General features: G+C 39.2%; 1 protein-coding gene and 1 long non-coding RNA gene across 10 annotated transcripts in view; one reads left to right on the top strand and one right to left on the bottom strand.

Annotated features, from left to right (window-relative positions):
• Positions 1-22,205, bottom strand: part of apaf1 (apoptotic peptidase activating factor 1) — a 189,055-nt gene that overhangs the window by 67,232 nt on the left and 99,618 nt on the right. For all 7 annotated transcript variants that reach the window (XR_011347950.1, XR_011347951.1, XM_069908393.1 and 4 more), the window contains 4 exons: positions 21,850-21,975; positions 14,158-14,313; positions 4,873-5,001; positions 1,948-2,073 (listed from right to left, as the gene is read on the bottom strand). Coding sequence is in view for 5 of the 7 variants with exons in the window: in XM_069908393.1 (XP_069764494.1) it covers positions 1,948-2,073; positions 4,873-5,001; positions 14,158-14,313; positions 21,850-21,975 (537 nt within the window). In the remaining 2 variants the exon portion in view is untranslated. The remainder of the gene's footprint in view (positions 1-1,947; positions 2,074-4,872; positions 5,002-14,157; positions 14,314-21,849; positions 21,976-22,205) is intronic.
• Positions 1-22,205, top strand: part of LOC138748349 (uncharacterized) — a 30,882-nt gene that overhangs the window by 730 nt on the left and 7,947 nt on the right. The window lies entirely within an intron of this gene.

Raw genomic sequence — 22,205 nt, forward strand, 5'->3', positions numbered from 1 at the left:
CTACCATAATCTTAAGATTTAGTGCTAATCTGAAATCTTGGAATTGAGCTGGCCCTCTCTAAGACTGCCACTTGGACTTGCTTAAGGGAAGGGGTTTTGAATTTTTTTTTTTGTTACTCTTTTGTTGTGTACTTTTTTTATTATCTTGAATATGCTTTGGAACTTGTATTTTTGATAATTATCGTAACTTTTTTTGATGTAGCACCCTTTATAATTGCATTTTATGATAAAATATCAATAAAAATATTTTAAAAAGAAAGTGATATTGCAAAGACTCAGCACCATCTCATTGGTGCATAATCTATAATAAACGTCAGATGAAAGTAGAAACTATTACAGTGTTTAAGGTTACAGAATAAAAACACAGAAAGGAATATTCTGTTCAGTGGAAATGAATAATGTTTGAGTTCAAAATTAACCAATCTGTCAAGGTTGCTTGAAAAAAAAGATTAGTGAACGATCACCATTAATCAGCAGGTCTGAGCACTTCATTTATTTGAAAATATAGAAGGAAGCTTATTTCCACTGATACAACTGATTGTGTTCTCTCCCTTTCCCCACCATTTATTATTGTTGGATGATTTCAGAAAGGATGAAGCTCTATGGGCTACAACATGAACGAAGATGTAATAAGAATTCTGGCTCTTCCATCTTCTATTCATTATGTTCAGAAGATCCAAGGGACAGCCCAGCATTTGTGAAAATGACCTATTTGCATGGCTCTACTTTGAAATTAGCACGCTACGACAATCAAAAACATACCATGGTTGCCTTCGAAAGTCAAATGAGAATTAAGAGAGCAAGTTGAAACTGATTCGTTTTTTCCTTGTGGTTAGGTCAAGTTACAGATTTGTGATGTGGGGAGTGGTATGAGGGTTTAACGGAGTGATTTTTTTTTTGGTTGGCAGATTTTCCATATGATAGAGTGAACAGATGAGGACTGTACCACCTAGGCTTTTGAAGAATGAGAGATGATCTTAATGAAACACAAAAGATTTTATTGGTATCAACAAGCTAAAAGTTGAGATATTTCCTCTGAACTAGTCCAAGCAGAGATGAGGAGAAATGTATTCACCCAGATGGTGGTGAAATTTTTAAATTCACTACCCAAGAGGAATGTGAAGATTCATTACTCGAGCATATCCAACAGAGACTGGTGGTTTTGAGGTATTAAGGGTATCAAGGGATATAGGGCTAGTGCCAAAATATGGTGTTGAGGCAAGTTCAGCCATGATCTTATTGAATTGCAGAGCAGCCGTGAGGAGCCAAATGGTCTACACCTGTTTCTGTTTATGTTCTTATGAGGATTTTCCTGGAGAAACAGAATTCCTGTCCAAAATTAGATCTTTATGAGCAGCAAATTTCAGCTAAAGAATTTAAACTTCACCTAGATTTACAGCATTGGATGGAATCTTGACGACATTATATTCTCAGATTTGATGCCACTGAGAAATCTGTGCATCATTTACAAGGGATATCAGTCTTGACAGCTAATCTTATACATTTCATGTGCTTTCTCAATGCAAATATATAGAGATCATTATACTTTTGAATAATTGAGAATGGGAAATACTTTGCCTCAAGCTCACTGGGAGGGGAGGACTGTATATACTGTACTATTAGAATCAATCTTTTTCCAAAATATATTTTTCTTATGAAGGTATTATAATACATCTGGCTTGTTCACACATGTCAGATAATAGATTAAACCACAGACTGATTGCAGCATAAAATTAAATGCAGGTGAAGGAAATTATATCAGAGTGAGGGGAGGTCGAGCAAGCATCAAATGGGATATTTAAGATTGTAGAAGTATAGAGATGGATCACCCCTCATTCTGTAATCATGTTTTTGCAGTAATTGAAACTAATCAAAGCAACAATATGTGGTAGTTATTTAATACAGTGTTCTTTCATTTACAGAATTATTCATTAAAATTTTACATACCCTAACAGTTCGGTCATCTGAAGAGGACAATAATTTTGAACCATCAGGTGAAAATTGAACACAATGAACCCAGCTCAGGTGTCCACTGCAATCAGCCACTCTCTTCTGCAATTCTATGTCCCATAACTAAACAAAATTGAACAAAAAATGTGAATAAATGTAGTGATTAATTATTTCATATCGCAGGTACATGAAATAATAAGTAATTGACATCAATTTTGAATCTGAAAGTGGGATGATCATTAACTTAATTAAAACAACTACAGGCTGCAAATGGGATTCATCTTTAAATTTAAATGCCACAGCTTAGAATCAAGCAGCAAAGCAGAAGCTAACAGTTCAAGGCAGCAGGTACCTTTTACAGCAATCCATGAGAACTGGGAAGTGCTGGCACATATTGCATGATCCCTCAAGGAAGCCCTCAGGCAACGTATCATCTCTTTTCCACCCCCCCCCCCCCCACCCCACAAAAGATATAACTAGCAACCTTTCCTCTCACTGATCTACAAAATATTGCCTTAACCTTGGCTCACCAGATCACATGCCTAGCTTCCAATACCTTTCTGAAAGAATGGTTTACAAATATCTCAGCCTCATGCCACTAGCTTCCCATTAAGTGTCTGGCCAGCTGGAAGATAGGAAATGAGATTTTGCAGTTACACAAATGTTAACGGGTAAAAGCACAACTGCCAAATGGGAGCCATTTAAGAGTTTGATAAAGTCCAGGATGAAGAGTAGGGCAAAAGGCAGGAATGGCAAGATAAAGGAACCCTAGTTTATAAGCGATTATGGAGGCACAAATCAGGAAGAAAAATTGGGTATATATCCGATACAGACAGGTTAGTTGTACAAGGAATGCACAAGCATAGTAAAAAGGGCAATAAAGAGGGCTAAAAGATGATTATGGGAGACATTGCAAGAGAAAATCCAAAATATTTATGTATATTAAAAAGGGTCATGTGGGAAATTTGTCACTTTAAGGATCAGGATGGGCATTGTGTGGAGCCAAGGAGGAGATGGGGAAGATCTTAAAAGAATTTTTTTTGAATGTGCTTAATATGAGCATGATAAGCAGAAGAGGAAGCTGAGGGAGTTAACAATAGCATAGGGCATGTCTGCATCAGTAGTAAAGAGATGTTAACAAACTTAGATCATTTAAAGGTGGATACATTTCTGGGTCCAAACCAGGTGAATCCCAGAACATTGTGGAAAGACATTTTTAACTCATTACTGAGGACAATAAAGCTTCTGGAAGACTGGAGGATAGCAAATCAAGTGCCATGATTTAAAAATGATAATTCAGGCAAGTACAAATTGATGACAGTGGTCGGAAAACTGCTGGAAAGAATTCTGAGAGATAGAATCTATCGACATTTGAATGGCCAAAGGAAAATTAAGGACAGCCAACATGGATTTGTGTGGGAAATTGTGTCTCATGAATTTGAAATTTTATGAAGAGGCGACAAAGAGGATTGATAAGGACAAGGTTTGATGGCAAACAAAAAAATCTGCAGATGCTGGGGTATACTGCAGTACACAAAAATGCTGGAGACATTAAGCAGAGCATGCAACATCCATAAGAACTAAAAGCCAGACAATGTTTCAGGCCTGAACAGTAAAATGGATAAAAAATTGGTTTAGCGAGTGTTTGTGGAAGGCAGTTTTTTGGACTGGAAGACCATGAACAATGGAGCACCTCAGAGTTCAGTGTTAGGACCCTTGCTTTTTATAATGATTTGGACAAAGATATTTATGGTAAGATTAGTTTGCTGATAATATCAAAGTATGTGCAATGATGGACAGTGAAGGCTACCTGGGTTTGTAACAGGATCTAGACCAGATGGGCTACTGAATAACAAATGTAGTTCAACTCGAATAGGTGCAAGGTGCTGCATTTAGGTAAATTTAACCAGGCAGTTCTTACTCTGTAACGACAGTACTCAAAAGAATGTTATGGATCACAGGGATCTAGGCGTACAGATACATAGCTCTTTAAAGACAGTAGCAGAGGTAGAGAAGTAAATAAGAGTGTTTGAGACACTTGCCTTCATTAGTAAGGGCAGTGAATACTGTTGGGACATCATGTTGCAGTTTTGGAAGACTTTGGTGAGGCCACACTTGGAATATCGTTAGTAGTTTTGATTGGCTAGCTACAAAAAGGATATTATAAAGCTGAAAATGATATAGAAGAGGTTTACAAAATTGTTACAGGAGTTGAATTATTGTGAGAGAATGAAAAAACTAGGCCTGTTTTTCTTGAACAAAAAAGTGCTGGAGAAACTTAACAGATAACACAGCATCTATAGGAAGTAAAGAACAATCAACATTTTGGGCCTGAACCCTTCTTCAAGGTACCCTTGCACCCTGATAAAGGGCTCAGGACTTAAATGTTGGTTACCCTTTACTTCCTCTAGATGCTGTGTGACCTGCTAAATCTTTTCAGCACCTTTGTGTTTTGAACTACAACCCCAGCATCCGCAGGTTTCCGGTTCAACTGTTTTTCTTGAAGCACAGGAGGATGAGAGAGGATCTTATTGAGGGCCATAGATAAAATGATTAGTGACAGTCTGTTTCCTAGAATAGGAGATTAGGATTAAACCTGGATCACTGGAGTTAAATGATAATGACACTACCTTTAATGGCTCTGTATCACTTGTGTTTTGTTTCAATTCTACTTAATGATTTTCCAGGCTTGGATTTCTTAGATTCTGCTGCGGGATCCATTCTCACCCTGGTATCAGTGCCAAAGTCTTTCACTGCCTCTGGTCTCTGCTCTGCATCACCCTTCTTAACACCATCCACTGGTATGGTCCCTTTTTTAGAAATCTTCAAGCTTTCAATTACCTAATATATTTGGTATCATGGGAGCATTTTTTCTGCATTAGTCTGTACCCGGACGCATGTTCCTCAGGACCGTCCACTTACCTCGACAGAATTGTGAGACAAAGCCATCGCAAGTAATGATCCATTGGGAGAAATAGCACAAGACTGAATAGTACTGTAGCAACTTATTTTTAATTCAGCTACCATGTCTCCAGTCATTACATCACAAATCTGAAAAATAAAAAGTGCTCGAAACAGCAATCTGGGGAAAAAAATATCTTAACATGTATGCAAAAGTCAAAATGTTTCAGTAATTAGAAGGTCAGAGTAAAGCCCAAAACAGAACACTATTCAAACACATGCACTCAGAGACAAGGAAAAAAATGAAACCATGAAAATGGTACACTACACAAAAAAAAACAACTTACTTCAATTCTCCCATGTATTTTCAAATGTACAAACACCCGAGTCTGAATTTGTGATCCTCCACATTTTCAATCTCAGTTAAAAAATCTCATCTGTTCCACATATCTACTTGAAAATGGTCAGTGCAGTGATTAGCATGACACAATGCCAGCAACTCAAGTTCGAATCTGGCACAGTCAGTAAGGAATTGGAACTTTCTCCCCATGTCTGCATGGGTTTCCTCCAGGCTCTCCAGTTTCTACCCACATTCCAAATATGTATAGAGTTGATAGGTTATTTAGTCATATGGGTGTATTTGAGTAGTGGGCGCCAGTGGGCTTGGAGGGCCTGTTACCATGCTGCATCTCCAAAATTAAAATTAACAATTTTATTAAATAAATAGGTTACTGGTAATCAATCTTAAATCTGTGATCAACAGCATTATACAGTACCCATATCCAAAATGCCTAGGCCCAGAAGTGTTTCGGATTTAGGATTTTTTCCAGATTTTGGAACAATGTTGGTCCACTATCAGTCCCTATACTGATCCCACTACCCCGCTTCCCTCTGACAGCCCACCACCAGTCCCCACACTGATCCCACTGCCCTGCTCTCCCCGGCTGCCCACTGTCAGTCCCCACACTGGTCCTGCTGTCCCGTTTACCCCCTCCCCCCACTGTTGATAAATACACTAAAAATTATTCTCAATATTTCCTGCTGAATATATATCCCTGGTGAGGTCAGGTGTGGAATTTTTTTCCCACTTATTGCCACTCAAAAAGGCTTCGGATTTTGGGACTTTTCGGTATTCTGGTTATCGGATATGAAGTACTGTACCTGTATTATCTGTCCATCTTATGCGATTATATACATGAAAGCCCAAAGGATATTTGGTCCAATTCTATTTTTTGAAAATATGTTGCTTTTGCTTTCCTTAATATTTTCTTGACTTCATTTAAGAATTTGTGTCCCGAAGGGGAATGATAAATGCCAAAGGATCTCATTATAAAAGGCATTCGAATACTAAACATACCGATTTTAATTAATTAACAATGCAAACAGAAATTGGAGATGTAGGGCATTTATCTGTCTAGCAATTATCTTCCAGAAGGTGCAAAATGAATCAGAATCTTCGATGGAAGTAAGCAATGACACTAATTCATTAATGGGCAACGAAGATTTGTGAAAAATTGTAATCTCAGAGAGAACTGAGCCCACTAAAGCTCTAAAAAAAATTTTTTTTAAGTACTTTTGAATTGTCCAACTCTTTCGGTCTTGCTTGCCAAGTCTAGGAAAAGTCTCTTTTTAGGAGAACTCAAGTAGAACAGGAAACCGTTTATCTATACCCCCGGTGGTATTTCAAACTTTGATTTAGCTAAGTTGGAAAGAATTTTGTGTTGTGTGACAAATTTCTTTCGGGTTTAAGAAGAACTAGTGACATCGGCATAAATTCATAGGAAAACAATATGCATATTTTTGTTCATCAATACTGAGGATACTGCCCTGAGCTATATCTGAAACAAAAGCAAAAATGCTGGAGAACTCAGCAGGTTAGCAACATCTTTAGATAAGAGAAACTAATTAACAATTCAGGTCAAAGATGCTTAATCAAAACTGGGATCAGTATCTGGAGACTGAGGAACAACTCCTCTTATTTCAATGCATTATTAAACAATACCTGTGTGAGATACATGATGGATGCTGCTGTCTCCCTGGTCAACTATATAATGTCTCTTGGACTCAACTACTGACAGTGTAAAGTGCTTTCAGTAGAAATTATAGCTGAAAGAGTGAGACTTTTAATTATGTAGAAGGTGGATAATTCAATGAGGTATTTTCACTTGGAGCAAGCTGCTGGAATTCTACATTTTCAAAAGCAAAAGGAATAATTTATGATTGGTCTCACTATCTTTTTTGGACTAAGCTGAAGTTGTTCTGAACACCTGGAATGAGCTGATTTCTCCCTCCTTCATATTTGACAGACAGGTTCTTTTTTCAAGCATAATGTAACCTGTGGAAAGTTTTAGTTTCAGGCTGGTGTGCAGACAAGTCAAACTGAAGTTATTTGCTGAACCATTTTCAATCTTCCCAGAAATAATAAATAGGAGCATTTTCTTTGAAGTTATCAACCTGCAATGCCACAGCCAATGCAAAATGAAATCTATTTCATTTTTGCATTGCCTTCAATCCATTTTTAAAATTTCAGTTGAGAACTGAAATGACAAGAAAGGGGAAGGGGGAAGAAAAAAAGGCGACAGGTTTAGTAGAAAGCAGAAAAGTCAATGTTAATGCCATCTGGCTGGAGAGTGCCCACACGGAAAATAAGATGTTGTTCCTCCAATTTGCAAGTGTTCAAGGTGGGATAGTACACAAGGCCATGGACAGACGTGAGTGTGACTCGGAATTGAAATGGTTGGCTGCTGGGAGGTCGCTGTTGTTGTGGACAGAGAGGAGGTGCTCAGTGAGGCAATCTCCCAATCTGCGACTAGTCTCTCCAATGCAGTAAACCAAGTACACCAGTAAACCAAGTACATTCATTTGCAAGTTAGCATTCTCTCTGTTGAGATTCAACAAATCAATGTAGCTCAACTGTATTAGTTTCAAAGCCTGAAGCGATGATTTATCTGGTAAAATGGAAAATAAGTCTCATATTCCCAGAATAGTCTTTCAGATGCAGTAATCTTAAAATGTAAATACCTGAAAAATGTGTATTATTTTAAATTAATTTGTAAAGCAATGAATATTTCAAATTCATCGATGACATCTTGTTATATGGACCAAGACTGATAGTGTAAAAATTATATCATGGAAATTAGTCTTTCAAATATCCATTAGCATCATTCATAATCCCTTGCACTTTACGGATCCAAATCATTATCAGTGATTGTTTAGTGAAAATATTAACAAACATTTCTATATAATTTCCTAATAATGCCTTCAGGCACAAAAAGACTGACTAAAAATATCAGAATTTGGTAATATGTGATTAAAATGTTTTATTAATGGCCTGTAGTGGATATTCAACATTTCAATTTTCCTGGAAAATATTGTGTACTGCTGATATAATGCTCTGCAGTGTTCACAATGAATAAGTAACACAAAGCTGTATTATGTTATAATGTTGAACAAGCTTACAAGTATTGGCCTTTATAAGGTATAACTCTCTCTTACAGAAATAAAAATTAAAACAGAAACTATTCAACTGATGAATAGAGAACAATGAGCCAATTAAGTATCTGAAGGTTCAAATTTATGTACCAAGAATAATTCCAAAATCAAGTATCTAAAAAGTAATCACTTTTTGTAAAGTCCTTTTCAACACCTTCAGCCCATGAGGAGATGGATTCTCTAATTAGTTAATTATTCAGTGAATTATAAACTGACTACTTTGAACTGTAATTACAATTTAACCAAGTGAGTGTTCAGAATTTACAATTGATCGTGCTAAATAAGTTCTATTAGACAATTGCATTTGAAGTCCAGCAAACTACATTCCAACAGCTTTGAGAATGGTGATGAACTGTCTCTGAAGTGAGAGTAGTTCCATAAAGACAAAATTGTTTCCCCTGATCCACGATTTTGAGCTCTGTTTCAATTCCTGGAGAAGCCCTGCCTCACCGGCATCAGACAACTGTTGGAGGCAGTGAAACAGTGACATCGAGCTGGGAATTGGGAGTCATCAATACCAAGTCCAGATCCCATTAATTCTCAGCATCAGGTCAAACATAAGGAAGAAAGCCTCATGTTGATTACCATCTGCCATTGTCCCTCAGTGGATGAATAGTCTCCTCCTCGTTAAGCAATTCTTAGATGAGAATAGTCGGAGCACAGATGTGCTCCAGATGGAGAACTTAAGAATGAATATGTAACTAAGCTGTCTGACTCCTGAAGGACAGCTGCCAGCCTAGGACTGGTAAGGTCGTGAGTGACCCAACATAAGATATCTGACCTAGTCTGCAAGTCGACAAAGATATCAAATTGAATGAAAAAAATACACACATTGTTGCAAATTAATGGTAGGCAGATGATTGCACATTTTTGAAAATAAAAAAATTACGACAAGGAAGAAGGCAGAATAAGATGAATAGCGCTTTTACTGCCAACAAAGTAGCTAAAATAAACATTTTGAGGGGATTAGATGTTGAATTAATAATGGAAAAAGAGAAAGACTGAGATTATTATTAGTTTGAATTGATCTTCATTGTCGAAAACACTAAAAATGTGGTAATAATGGATAAGCAAGTGGCTATAGCAAAGGAGAACTAAAACAATCTGCTTGCGGAGAGAAAATACTAAGCAAACTAAAGACTGACGTATTCCCTGGACCATACATAGATCACTACTAATCAAGAAAGGGAGGAGGGCAGAAATGCTGAAATCCATATTATAAAGGAGATAACAGCAGGACATTGAGAAAATCAGAAGACAATTGAGTCAGCATTAGTTTCATGAAAGGGAAACCACTAAATGTGGTATATTTTGGATTTGCAGAAGATGTTTGATTCTGATAAAATGCCACACAAAAAGATGTAGACAATATTCAGGAACAGACTGCTAAGAGGCAAGTTACCACTTGCGCTCCACAACTGTCAGGCTATAATAACGTGAGAAATTGGCTAGTTACTCCTGAAATTCAACGGCACAATATTTGCTGTGTCCCCAACCAACCATGCATCTGTGGTCATCGCTGATCAGAAACTACTCTGAAGCAACCATATAAATAAGCTCAAATCAGAGGTTCTGCCTCCCGAAATGAATATGCTATAGCCCGGAACCCCATTGCCCTTCCACCATCCACAAGTCAGCACTGTGCGAGAATATCGCCATATCTCCACTTGCCTGAATGAATCAACTCCAAAAACATTCAAGAAGTTCAACAGATAAAGCAACCTGCTTTATTTAACACCCAATTCACTACCCTAAATATTTACTTTCTCCCGCAGAAGTGCGCTGTGGCCACAATCAGTACCATTTGTAAAATAGTGCAAGGACTTCTATTCATTGCCAGTTTGCAATTCATTGTTTCTTCAGCCTCGCCTGCAGGAAAAGGAATCTCAGGGTTGTATGTGATGTGATGTCATATATGACATAAATCTGAAATCTGGATAATCCACCAGCACTTCCTGAGAGGGCAAGGTCAGAGGCACATGAAACAACTAGTTGTACATTCCATTCCAAGTCACGGGGGATCAGAGGAATAAGTTTCTTCTTCCTTGCTGCACCAATTTTATGATTCTATTATCCTAATAAATCTATATTCAGCCTGTGGGTTCCCTTGGTGTCTCTCTTTCTGTCCAAAAACAGGATCATGTTCTAACAATGATCAGTCGGTCACAATCAGGAACGTGGTAATGTATTCATCATTATCACCATCTAAATTCATCAATATACACGAAGGACTTAATCCCATCCAAGACAGAATAACTGCTTCATCTTAAAAACACAAAACGCTGGAAAAGCTCAGCAGATCAAACAGTGTCCCAAATGTAGCAAAGGTAAAGATACATAACCAATGTTTCGGGTTTGAGTCCTTCATCAAAGTGTGAGAAAATGCCAGCAGGTGTCAGGAGAAAGGGGATGGCAAAGGCCGGAGATGATTGGTGGAGAAAGGAGGGAACACAGCAATGGGGGGCGGGGGGGGAGGGAGGGATGGCTGGGTGGGTGAGGGGGAAGGGAGGGAGAACTGAAATGACAAGAAAGGGGAAGGGGGAAAAGAAAAGGCGACCAGGTTTAGTAGAAAGCAGAAAAGTCAATGTTAATGCCATCTGGCTGGAGAGTGCCCACATTGAAAATAAGATGTTGTTCCTCCAATTTGTGGGCGTTCAAGGTGGGATAATACACAAGGCCATGGACAGACGTGAGTGTGACTCGGAATTAAAATAGTTTGCTGCTGGGAGGTCGCTGTTGTTGTGGACAGAGAGGAGGTGCTCAGTGAAGCAATCTCCCAATCTGCGACTAGTCTCTCTAATGTAGAGAATGCCACAAAGGGAGGACCAGATGCAGTAAATCAGTCCTGCTGATGTACAAGTGTTGTTTCACTTGAAAGGAATGTTTGGGGCCACGAACCGTGGTGGTGTGGGTGTGGGTGTTGCACCTTCTGCAGATACAGGGGAAGATGCCAGGGGTGCAATGGGTGGGGAGGTGTGAGTGCACGTGCAAATCATGGAGGGATCGGTCCCTGAGGAAGACTGAGAGGGGAGAAGGACAAATGTATCTGGTGGTGGGATCCTGTAGTAAGTGCTGGAAATTCTGGCAGATAATGTGTTGGATGCGGAGGCTGGTGAAGTGGTAGATGAGGATGAGGTGGGGTTCTATGTTTGTTGTGTCTGAGGGCAAAGGGGCCAGGGCAGATGAGTGGGAAATGGAGGAGATGCGGGTGAGGGTTGAGTTGATAATGGTGGAGGGGAAGAAGGCAGACATTTCAGAATATCTGGACTAAAAGACCTGATCTTGGGAACAGATGCAGCAGAGACAGAGAAATTGAGAGGAGGGGATGGAATCCTTGAGGAGGACAGAGTGTGAGGAAGTGTAGTCCAGATAGTTGTGGCAATTAAGAGGATCTGTAGTATATGTTGGTGGAAAGATGGTCTCCTAAGGTGGAAACAGAGATCCAGGAAGGGGAGATGAAGTTGGCCGCGAAGTGGATGAAGTTGACAAGGTCATCACGGGTGCATGAGGCAGACCCTATGTCATCTATATACCGGAGAAAGAGTTGAGGGATCTTGCCTATGAAGGATTGCAACATGGAATGCTCTACAAAGCACACAAATAGGGATGTGTAGCTGGGACCTATGAGGGCATCCATGGCTATTCCTTTGATTTGGAGGAAGTGAGATGTTAAAGGAGAAGTTATTTAGAGTAAGGACAAGTTCTACCAGGTAGTGGGTGACTGGTCAGGTCTTTGGTTCAGGAAGAAGTGAAGTGTTCAGACCTGTGGGGGATAGAGGTATAAAGGTATTGGATATTTATCGTGAAGATGAGGCACTCATGTTCTGCGAACCTGAAGTCAGTGAGGATATGGAGGGCATGTGAGGTGTCACAGATGTAGGCGGGGAGGGATTGGACTGGGGAGGAAAGAGTCATGGTAAGATTAAACTAGTTCATTGGGGCAAGAGCAGGCAGAAATAATGAGTCTGTCCAGACGGTTGGGTTTGTATATCTTGAGTAGAAGGTAGAAACGGGCATTACAGGGTGGGAGAGAATAAGGTTGATAGTTGTAATGGGGAGGTGACCAGAGGTGATGAGGTTGGAGATGGAGCTGGAGACAGTGGCCTGACGTGTAGTGATTGGGTCCTGTGGGAGAGGTCGATAGGAGGAGGTGTCTGATAGCTGTTGACCGGCCTTGGCAACGTAGAGGTCAGTGTGCCAGACCACAACTGCATCACCCTGGTGAGGTTGGAATTGTGTGGAGAGAGTGGAGGGAAGAGCGTTCAGAGGAGGTGAGGTTGGAATACGGTGGGGGGGGGGGGGGGTTGGGGGTAAAGTTGAGACAGTTAATGTCTCAGCACAGTTAGAAATAAAAAGATTCAGAGCAGGCAGCTGGCCAGGACGAGGTGTCCAGGAGGAGGAAGAAAGCTTGAAGCGGGAAAAAGGGTGGAGAGTCATGATCATGAAAGTGAGCCCAGAGGTGGAGGCGACGGAAGAAGACTGCGTCATCACAGCATGCGCGGAATTCATTGAGGTGTGGGTGTGGGGTGATGAAGGTGAGGCCTCTACTGAGGACTGAGTGTCAGAGAGAGAAAGGTCAGAGGAGATAGCAAAGACTAAGCAGGGGTAAGAGTGGGACTGGTGTTGTGGAGGGTGATGGGGGGCGGGGAGGTCTGAGGGTAGAGATAGAAGGTGAGAGAAGTTGAAGGGAGGAGGTGGAGGGTTGGTGGGTAAAGGGGGATTAGGGAGGTGGGGGGTGGGATGGGTCAGAGAGGGTGGTGGGGAAGGATGGAGGGGGGAGAGGAAGGTAAGGGGGGTAGCCAGAGAGGTGGGGGGGGAGATGCAGTCTGAGGGTTGGGGAGAAGAGGGGGCAGGGAGGGGGCAGAGTAGGGAGAGGTGTAGGAGGCTGGAGAAGGAGTAGTGAGGGGATAATTAAGTGGGATCCAGGAGCGAGATCAGGACTCCAGTAGCAGTCTGTCAGAAGCTACGTGGTGTGAGTCAGCGTGGGAGGCTCCAGCGACTTCTGCAGGTAGCAACTGCTTCATTTTGTTCTTAGTGCAAGCAGCATCTTTATCATTGATATACTCGGGGCTGCTTAACATACAGTGAAATATTTGTGCTTTGTGATCAATCAATAAATAAATAATAGTTTGGGATAAGCTCAGATGGCTGAAACCAGAAAACAAAATGGAGGCAGGACAAGTTGTGTGCAATCTCAAATACCAGCAAATCCGAGTCTTCTCTCATCCACCACCTCAAAATTTCAGAGGCTGACTTCATGTGCCCATAAATTAGGATTTGCCTCATCTTAGATCCGGGAAACTGATCAGTATTGATTACACACTCTCTTTCATTCATCATATCACTGAATTTCCACACAGTGAAGGTTCCAAAGGATGTGGAAATTAGCCGCTTAAGTTTGGTTTCTCATCTCACCAGATTTTTAAGTGTGTCATTGAAGAATCAGAGAAAAAAAAGCAGAGAAACAAGATCGCCTAACTGCAAGTAGAATTACGGAGCAGTTGGCTACCGACAACTGTGAAAAAATTAATCAGAAAAGGAAAAATTAGGAAATAAAATAAGAAAGGAAAGGAAATGAACTCATAGAAAGAACGATGTTCTGAAACAAGAATGTAAGCTAGGAAGAGAAAACAATTCCGCTTGCCTTCCTGAGATATCAAACAGCACACACACATCATCAACCATTAACGTCTCAAATGCCAATTTATGCATACGTTAAAAAAGACACTTTAAACCAATCAAATTTCACCCAGCAATTTCAAATTTGACCAATCACATAGTTATCAGCAAATCTTATATTTAGAATACACTTACAAAGAGAGTGTTCTTTGCAGCTGCCAGAATTTGGGTGCCATCGGATGACCACAAACAGCACTTCAACAGAACCTCATCATCGCCATCGTCTGATTTTTGCCGAAGTTCACTTACATCAAAAGACTTCCACTCATTACCTCCTCTTGCATCCCACAGCTGTGAGAATAAAAAACAGCATTGCTTCAACAGCTATAGACCATTAAATATATACACAAAGAATTATAATTTTCAAAGTGTTTTGAATAAAAATGTTTTATGAATAGAGATCCAAAATTTGCTGATACCATGATAAAGTTAAGCGACTGTAAGATCATTAGAATGATAGCCTGACATCCACCTCTTACAAACCTACCTACAAAAGTACACCATTTTTGCAATTAATTCCATTGGTTTTGAATATCTGAAGAGGAATACTATAAAGTCCTGTCAGATTTTTTATTGAACAAAACAAGCAATAGCCAATTTCTGCAGACAATCACATATATGGAGTCACAGGAAGTCAGAGTTATTCAACACACTAACAGACCCTTCTACCAAATGAGTTTGCTCTGACCATCAGACACCCATCCATATTAATTGTGCACCAGTCAATTTGATCATTCATGTCAAAGAAAATTTCTGAACATCAGAGGTCCATCCAATTCCTCTCACCTCCTAAATCAGCTGTTGTTGTTTTCCATCTGATGCATGTTAGGAGAGCACAATATTCCGGACATATTTTCACAAAGCCTTTAAATAGGGAGGTGATAGAAGTGGATCCTATGGAAGTGTTTAAGAGGCACTTAGACAGATTTTTGAACATGCATTCAATTGTGGATCATGTGCATGCAGATGGGATTACTTTCAATTGGCCCGGTATCAGAACAGAATCCAAATTTCTAACACAATGTACATAGATATATTTTCCAACTTTACTCTTTAAAGGCTGGACTTGAACCTTTACAATATTCCTCACAGTCCTATAATACCAACAAGCAGAAGCAATTACTCTCTGTCCGTCCTAATAGTTTCCCTTAAAATTTGCAAATCATCCTTAACTTTCCAGGGTTGGTAAATTTAGAGTGTACTTACCATACCGTAAGTATGGTTCTCAGAGTTGCTCACAGCTCTCCATATGTGGTTATTACATAACTGCAGCCACACTTTATACCATTTTATACCTTTTTTTTTAACCATTATTCTTCAACTCCAATGATAATAATCTATTAGACTTTAAAAAAATATTTCTGTCCTTGTGCATGAAAATCTGTATCCATAGTCTCTGCTTCAATCTGTTCATTATTTACCAAGTGCTCTATAGCATACTTCTCAAGTCAAGTCGGTGATCTCAAATATGCTTCTGCTTTGTTTTATTTTGTGATCCGTTAACATCTCATTACAATTTAATGCTTCTATCAACTTATACTGCTGACTGTGGTATCAGCGAACTTGGATCTTGGCTTTCCACTCCTCCTCCTAAGTCTTAGATATACTGAAAATAGTTGTGACCCCATTGCTGGTCACCACAAATTACCTTTTGCCAATCAAAGTTTCTCTCCATATTCCTTTTTTCTCTCTCTCTCCTACCATCCAGACAATTTCCAAACCATCCTGTAAATCCCATTTATCAGCCAGACATAGACAGGGATCAGCATCGTCCTTTTTCACTTGGCCTCAAAGTTCAAAAAGCAGAAATTCTGTCTGGCCCCAGGAAAAGGAATCTCAGGGTTGTTTGTGGTGCCATGTATGTACCCTGACAATAAATTTGAACTTTCCTGTGGGCAAGGCAAAGTTTCTACTTGGCAATAGTGCAAAATACTGTGATCAAGATACATATACAAAAGTGAGAAATGTAAACAAACTGTGCAATACAGAAAAAAAAATCAGTAATAAATAACATTCAAAGTAAATAAACAATGATTGTGGTCTGGAGATGAGGAAATTCAGGTTCCAATTACACAGTGGGGTTGTGAGGCCCAGGTCTTGGAGTTTACAGATCAGTCCCAGAGGACCCCAAAACCCAGCAGCAATAGAAATTCACCAAGACAAATGGTTACTTAAACAAAAGTTGCTTTTAATTTTCTTTATTCAGTTCTCACTTCTCCAAATTCACTGGTATCAGGCAATTCTTCTACTGTGCACAGAATTTAACATTTATGAACCTTCACCAGGCTCTGGAGCTTAAAGTTAAATGATTACCACTCAGGAAGGTTCTTGTTGGTTTCAAAGAGAGATATTTGTTGCTCGTTGGATGCACACCAACTGATTTCCTCAGATCAGCCACTTCAGTGTCTTGCCGAAGAAACTTGCCCCATCAGGGTTTTCCAAATGATAACCTCTTCTTCCAGGTCACCACAGAGTTCCTCTTGATTCCCTTATTTCAGGAGAAATGCTCTAGCCAGCCATTTCCTCTTGTAAGGAGGACAAGGGTTTTCAACAGGCCGAACTCAGAACTCACAACCAGTCTTCAAGATGGGGTTTTCAACAAGCTGCCAACTTGCCTTGTTGTAGCCTCAAAAGCCACTGTAGAATTGACCTCTCTCTCTCTCTCTCTCTCTCTCTGAGAAGAATCCTGTTCCTTTTTTCTTCCCTCTCTGCTTGTAAAAACCAGAACCCCTCCCAAGGCTCCAAACCCAAACCTTGAAAGATCCTTATTCAGCACTTGAGCCCGACTCTTCCATTTGCATCGACTTCTGAAGTTTCTTCCAAAGAAGTTCCATTGTCTTTTGCAAAGCCACTGGTGCCTGCATGTCCAGCTTCAGCCAAGCTCTTGCATTTTAAATGAAATGTGAAGTGCAAGTATTTGAATGTGAAGTGACCTACATTAAACTCCCACAATATTTCTCTTTTAAAGACATATTTATATACAAGATAACCATAACAGAATTAAGGTATTGAATGCTGAATCGTAGTCATTAAAGAGCACCTGATGGATGCATCCTTGCTGTCCAGGTGTTCCTGCGTTTTGTGTAGAGCCCGTGAGACCTAGGTCCTGCTGTGGACCTATTGGACAAATTGGACAGGATCCATGTTGCCGCCCAGACAGGAGGTGGTCTGCTTCAACACTGGCCTCTCAAATCACTACATCTCTGTGGATGTAATTGCCACTGGCTGGTAGTCATTTAGGCAGGTTACCAAATCTGTTTGAAACAGTTAGGTACCACGCCCCGCTAGAGTGAGATGTTGAAGATTATGAATACATTGGCAAGATGGTTAGCAGAGTTTTTTGTAGTCAGCCAGGAACTCCTTCCAAACACGATGCTTTCCTTGGATTCACTCTCCTGAAGGCAGCCTGCATGTTATCTTTGGATATTGAAAGAAGAAGATCATCATGGGACATGTGGGTGCGCAGTGGTTCTTCTTTGTTTTGGTGGTCACATTGGGAGTAGAACGCATTGCATTCATCTGGGAGAGAAGGATTTCTGTCTGCTATTGCAACAGATTTGGTTTTGTTGCAGGTTATATCATTTAGACCCTGCCACAGCTGTTAGATATTCATCGTTGTTTGCATTCTCATCTGGTATCTCCACCACCTTTTTATTCAGGTGCCTGCCTGGTTTTGCTCATACCTTGATGAAGGGGTCAAGCCTGAAATGTTGGTTACCTTTACTTCCTATAAATGCTGCATGACCTGTGAGTTTCTCTAGCACTTATGTATATTGCATTACAATTACGGTGTCCGTAGACTTTCCTATTTAACATCACCCTTTTTCATACTGGCAATCTCTTTGTGAAACTTTGCCATGCTATTTCTTTCCAAATTTCTGTTAGAAAGCAGCAATTATTTCATTTGATGACCTGCTCAAATCTTTTGCACCAAACATTTGCTGAACTTGTGTTAAGCCTATTGTTCTATGCCATGGACTAATGGAAGTTTGTTCATAACATTCTAATCTTCATGAAAATCACTGGAATATACCAAATTTCTTTTGTTCAAATTAAAATTAACATCACCTGTTGTCAGTGATGATAGCTAAACAATTCTCTTTGCTATCTTATCCACAACTGATCCTTCTCTCCCAATTTTTATCTTTTTTCTTTCTGATTTGCATTGTTGGATATTTTGCAGGGGATAAGAAGGGTTAAGAGGGGGGAGGGGTGTTGAGGGAAAGATAGTGGGTAGGTCCAGAGACTGGTTAGCTGAAGTGATACATGTTGGTGGGGAGAGAGTTCCAATCGGGGACACAGGCAGATTTTGGGTTGTACAAAGAGTGAGGAACTTCCAGGTCGCCTTAGAAATTAAGGGTATTCAAAAGCAAAGAAGAAAATATTTTCTCTGCTCAAGATATTTTCTCTTGCAACCCTAAAATTCATACACCATTATTATCTCAGAAACCTGTGCCTCTGTTCATTTTCTGATTAGATTATTCAGAGAATCAATGTTACATTTATATAACACCTGCAAGAGGATAAAACATCCCAGGGTGCTCCACTAAACAGCAAAACAAAATTTGCCATTGAACTCCATGAGGAGATATTAGGGCAGATAAAATTCACAAAATTGTCGGGCAGTGACCCAAAATTTCGTGATTTTTTTAGGAAATTCCTGAAAGAGGAAATTAAGGCAGATTTAGAGTGGAAACTGGTAACTCAGGGCTTTGGAATCTGAAAGTACTGGATCACCAATAGTGAAAAAAATCAAGAATGTTCAAGAGTCAAGAATAATAGTAATATGTTTGAATAATTAAATAAATAGAAAGCAAACAGAGAGATAGAGAGGGGCAAGGCTAGAGAAAATTCAAAGGATGTATTTACCTAAAAGATCAAGGCTTTTTAAAAAAAATCTAAGTCTCAATACAGGTTAATGAGAGTAATGGAAATTAATCAGTAGGACTTCGTTCATGAGAGATGACAAAACTTTTTTTTTCTCAAACATTACCCCAAGATTGCAAAGTCTGATTCTTGGAAGAAAGATGAAGCAGATGGCTAGGAAACTAAGCTTTTAATGGAACTAAAGACAATAGGCTTGATCTTTACCATAATTAGTCAAAGCATGTTTATGCTAATCCAATACCAAATGTTGGACAGTCTTTGACCGTTTAGAGATTAGTAAGTTGAGGCTAGTAGATTGTAAGCCTTCAGAGATCCTGTGGAAATTGATGCAGTGTTTATATTTGATAATCCCAAGGCCAAAGATCTAGATGAAAAGTAAGAGCCCATCTTTGGAGGAAACTTAAAGTAACAATGTGAGAGTGGGGAAAGGCATTGGAAGTAGTTCTCTGGGAACAACTTGATAAATAACAATTGAACCACGAGGGCAGTTCCAATCACCGGAGAGGCAATGGGACAAGATTGTGTAGTCAAACATGAGATAGAGAACGTTCATACAGGTTGTTACTGGCTTTATGCAGAGCTATTTCAATGCTGCACCAGTGGCAGAAGCTGTACTGGAACGATACAGGCAAGGAAAGGAATTCATTCTAAGGATTTATATGAAGAAAAACGAATACAGCATGTAGTAGAACTTTGAAAGAATGGCAAATTGGAGATGGTGTGATCTTTTGCTAGGTCAGTTAATAATACATCATTTTTTTTTATATAGGAGTGAAAACCATTCCTGATAACAGCAAACATAGGGTACCACAGAAATTTGCATCAGCATTTCATAAACAATGGATCGAGGTTGCAATCACATGGACAGAATGAACCTGGAGAAAGCAGAAGGCAAAATAAGAGAGAGCAAGAGAAAGATGAGATGCCATGTAGGTTCTTAGAGGAAACTTCGATATTCAGTTCAGTGGCAGGGATAAGAAAAGGGCAGCAAGAAATGATTGCCTACTTCCAATTTCAATGATAAAGAAGTCCATGAGATTCTTACACTCACTTGGATATGATTGTGGTGCCTGAAAGGTAGTTCTGCAGTGCAGAAAAGATTGAGAGTTATTTTCTCTTAAGGGTTTTGAAAACAGCAATTTTGACAGATGACAATATCATCACATTGTTATCTTGCCCATCGTAATTGAAGATAAGACAATTCTGCATCCCTTAGATATAAGATGGCAAAAATAATATCCTGACATCATGACAGTGAATAATGAATTAAGAATAGAAAACCCTTCAAATATTCAGTTGGTCAGCTGCAGCCACATTCAAACAGGGTTGACATTTTTGTTTCATGACCTTTTATCAGAATTAGTTATTTGCCACCTGAAATTTGAATAATTCAGTATTTTTGTTCTTATTTCAGAATTCTGGTATCTGTAGTATTTTTTTGGGAGGGGAGAAAACAAAATGGCATTAATGGTTGGAGAATCAGAGGGGAAGGTTAAGAAAATCAATAACCAGTATTGGATTAATGGATTTATAATTGAATAGGAGATGAAAGCGAACAGGAGAAACTATTTTCTTTAAGGCAGACAATGAAGTGAGTTTTAGATGATACAAGGAAAATATCAGAAATGGCCTGTGACAAAGACGGTTGAAGCAGCAAGCACATATAAAAATGGCATGGTTAATTAAATAGCCAAGTAAATAGAGGTAGGAAATATTGATGAAGGGTAATGGACTGTGAGAAATGAGGATTGTGAAATAGGAAGTAAAAAATCTTTAATGACTGATTTACCAGCGAAAAAATGAGCTTCGAGAGAAAAAAACATTAAGTAAAACTTCCCTGCAGCACCACCTAGTGAAAGTAACCTGGGAAATAGAGTGAAAATGGAAACAAAAACTGAAGCTGTTGTAAATTCAAGATTAAAAAAAAAACAGGAAATGCTGGAAATATGCACGAAAAATGCTGGAAAGCTGCACCAATAGGAAGAGGAACAGTTAACGTTTCAGGCTAAAGATCCTTCATCAGAGGGGAAATTAGCAGTGCAAATAATGGAAGGGTTGAAACACGTACATAAACTTGAAAATGAAAACCTCAAGGAATCTGTGAAAGAACAAAAAGTACACAATACTATTGTTAGTCAATCCAATTCCTCTTCTAATGTCGGAGTTTGAATATCATTCTCGACAACTACTCTGATTGAATTGTTTATCAACGACTGAGCTAATTTTCTCTGCATGAATTTTTAAAAAATGTACATTCATATTTAAAATTTTAAGATTAGCAATTTCACATTCATGTTTACATAATTTAATCAATGAAGCAACAGTAACATCATATCTTTTACACAATTCAAATTTCAACCTTCCTGTACTTAAGAAACATGTTAATTTGAGAAAAATTGCAGTTATAAACCACAGAAACAGACCCTTTGGTCCACCATGCACCAATCCACATTAATTACATTAGCCACCATTGTTCATAGCCTTCAATGTCTTGGAGATTCAATAGCTAATCCAGACACCTTTTAAATGTTGTGAGAGCACTCATCTTCACCAGCAGCTCAGGTAGTGTGTTCCTGATTGTAACCACGTACAAGGCGGGAGAAAAGAAATCTCTTCAGATCTTATCTAACCTCTTACTCTTTGTCTTATTAGTATGCTGTCTGGTTTTAGATTGCTCTCTTATGAGGAAAAATTTCTCACAACTTTATCTATTGCATTAAGTCACCCCTTAACCTCTTCTGCTCCAGGAATGACAATTCCAGTTTTTTCCAGCCTCTCGTAACTGAAATGCTCCATCCCATAAGTGAAGCTGAAAATGATGATGTAACTACTTTAAGGTTGAGATTGAAAGAACAGGACATAATTCCAATCACATTAACAAGTTTACAGTAAAAAAAAAAGTCCAGTTTAAATCATTAAAGAATCAATGATGGCATATACCTTCACTGTCCCATCGTTGGAGCAGCTGGCTAGATATTGGTCATCGGAGGAAAAGCTGCAATGGTTAACAGGTTCGTTATGGCCAAACAGAGTGTTTTTACAATTGATTCCCTTCAGGTCCCATGTCTACAAAATATAGAACAGAATAACAAGTGATTGGACTTAAAATGAAAATAAAAATATGGCTCTCAATGCAACGTTGCACTACATCCCTCAATCCCTTGAGACTGCCAAAATCGACATCCATTTTAGCTTTAATCATTTTTTTTCTTCTTGAAATAAAATGGTCAAATTTGCACAAGACACAAGTTAAATTGCGTGATGACCTGTAAAATTTTTAAAAATCATACCATGTC

This window comes from Narcine bancroftii, chromosome 13 (assembly GCF_036971445.1).
Source record: "Narcine bancroftii isolate sNarBan1 chromosome 13, sNarBan1.hap1, whole genome shotgun sequence".
NCBI classification, from domain to species: Eukaryota; Metazoa; Chordata; class Chondrichthyes; order Torpediniformes; family Narcinidae; genus Narcine; species Narcine bancroftii.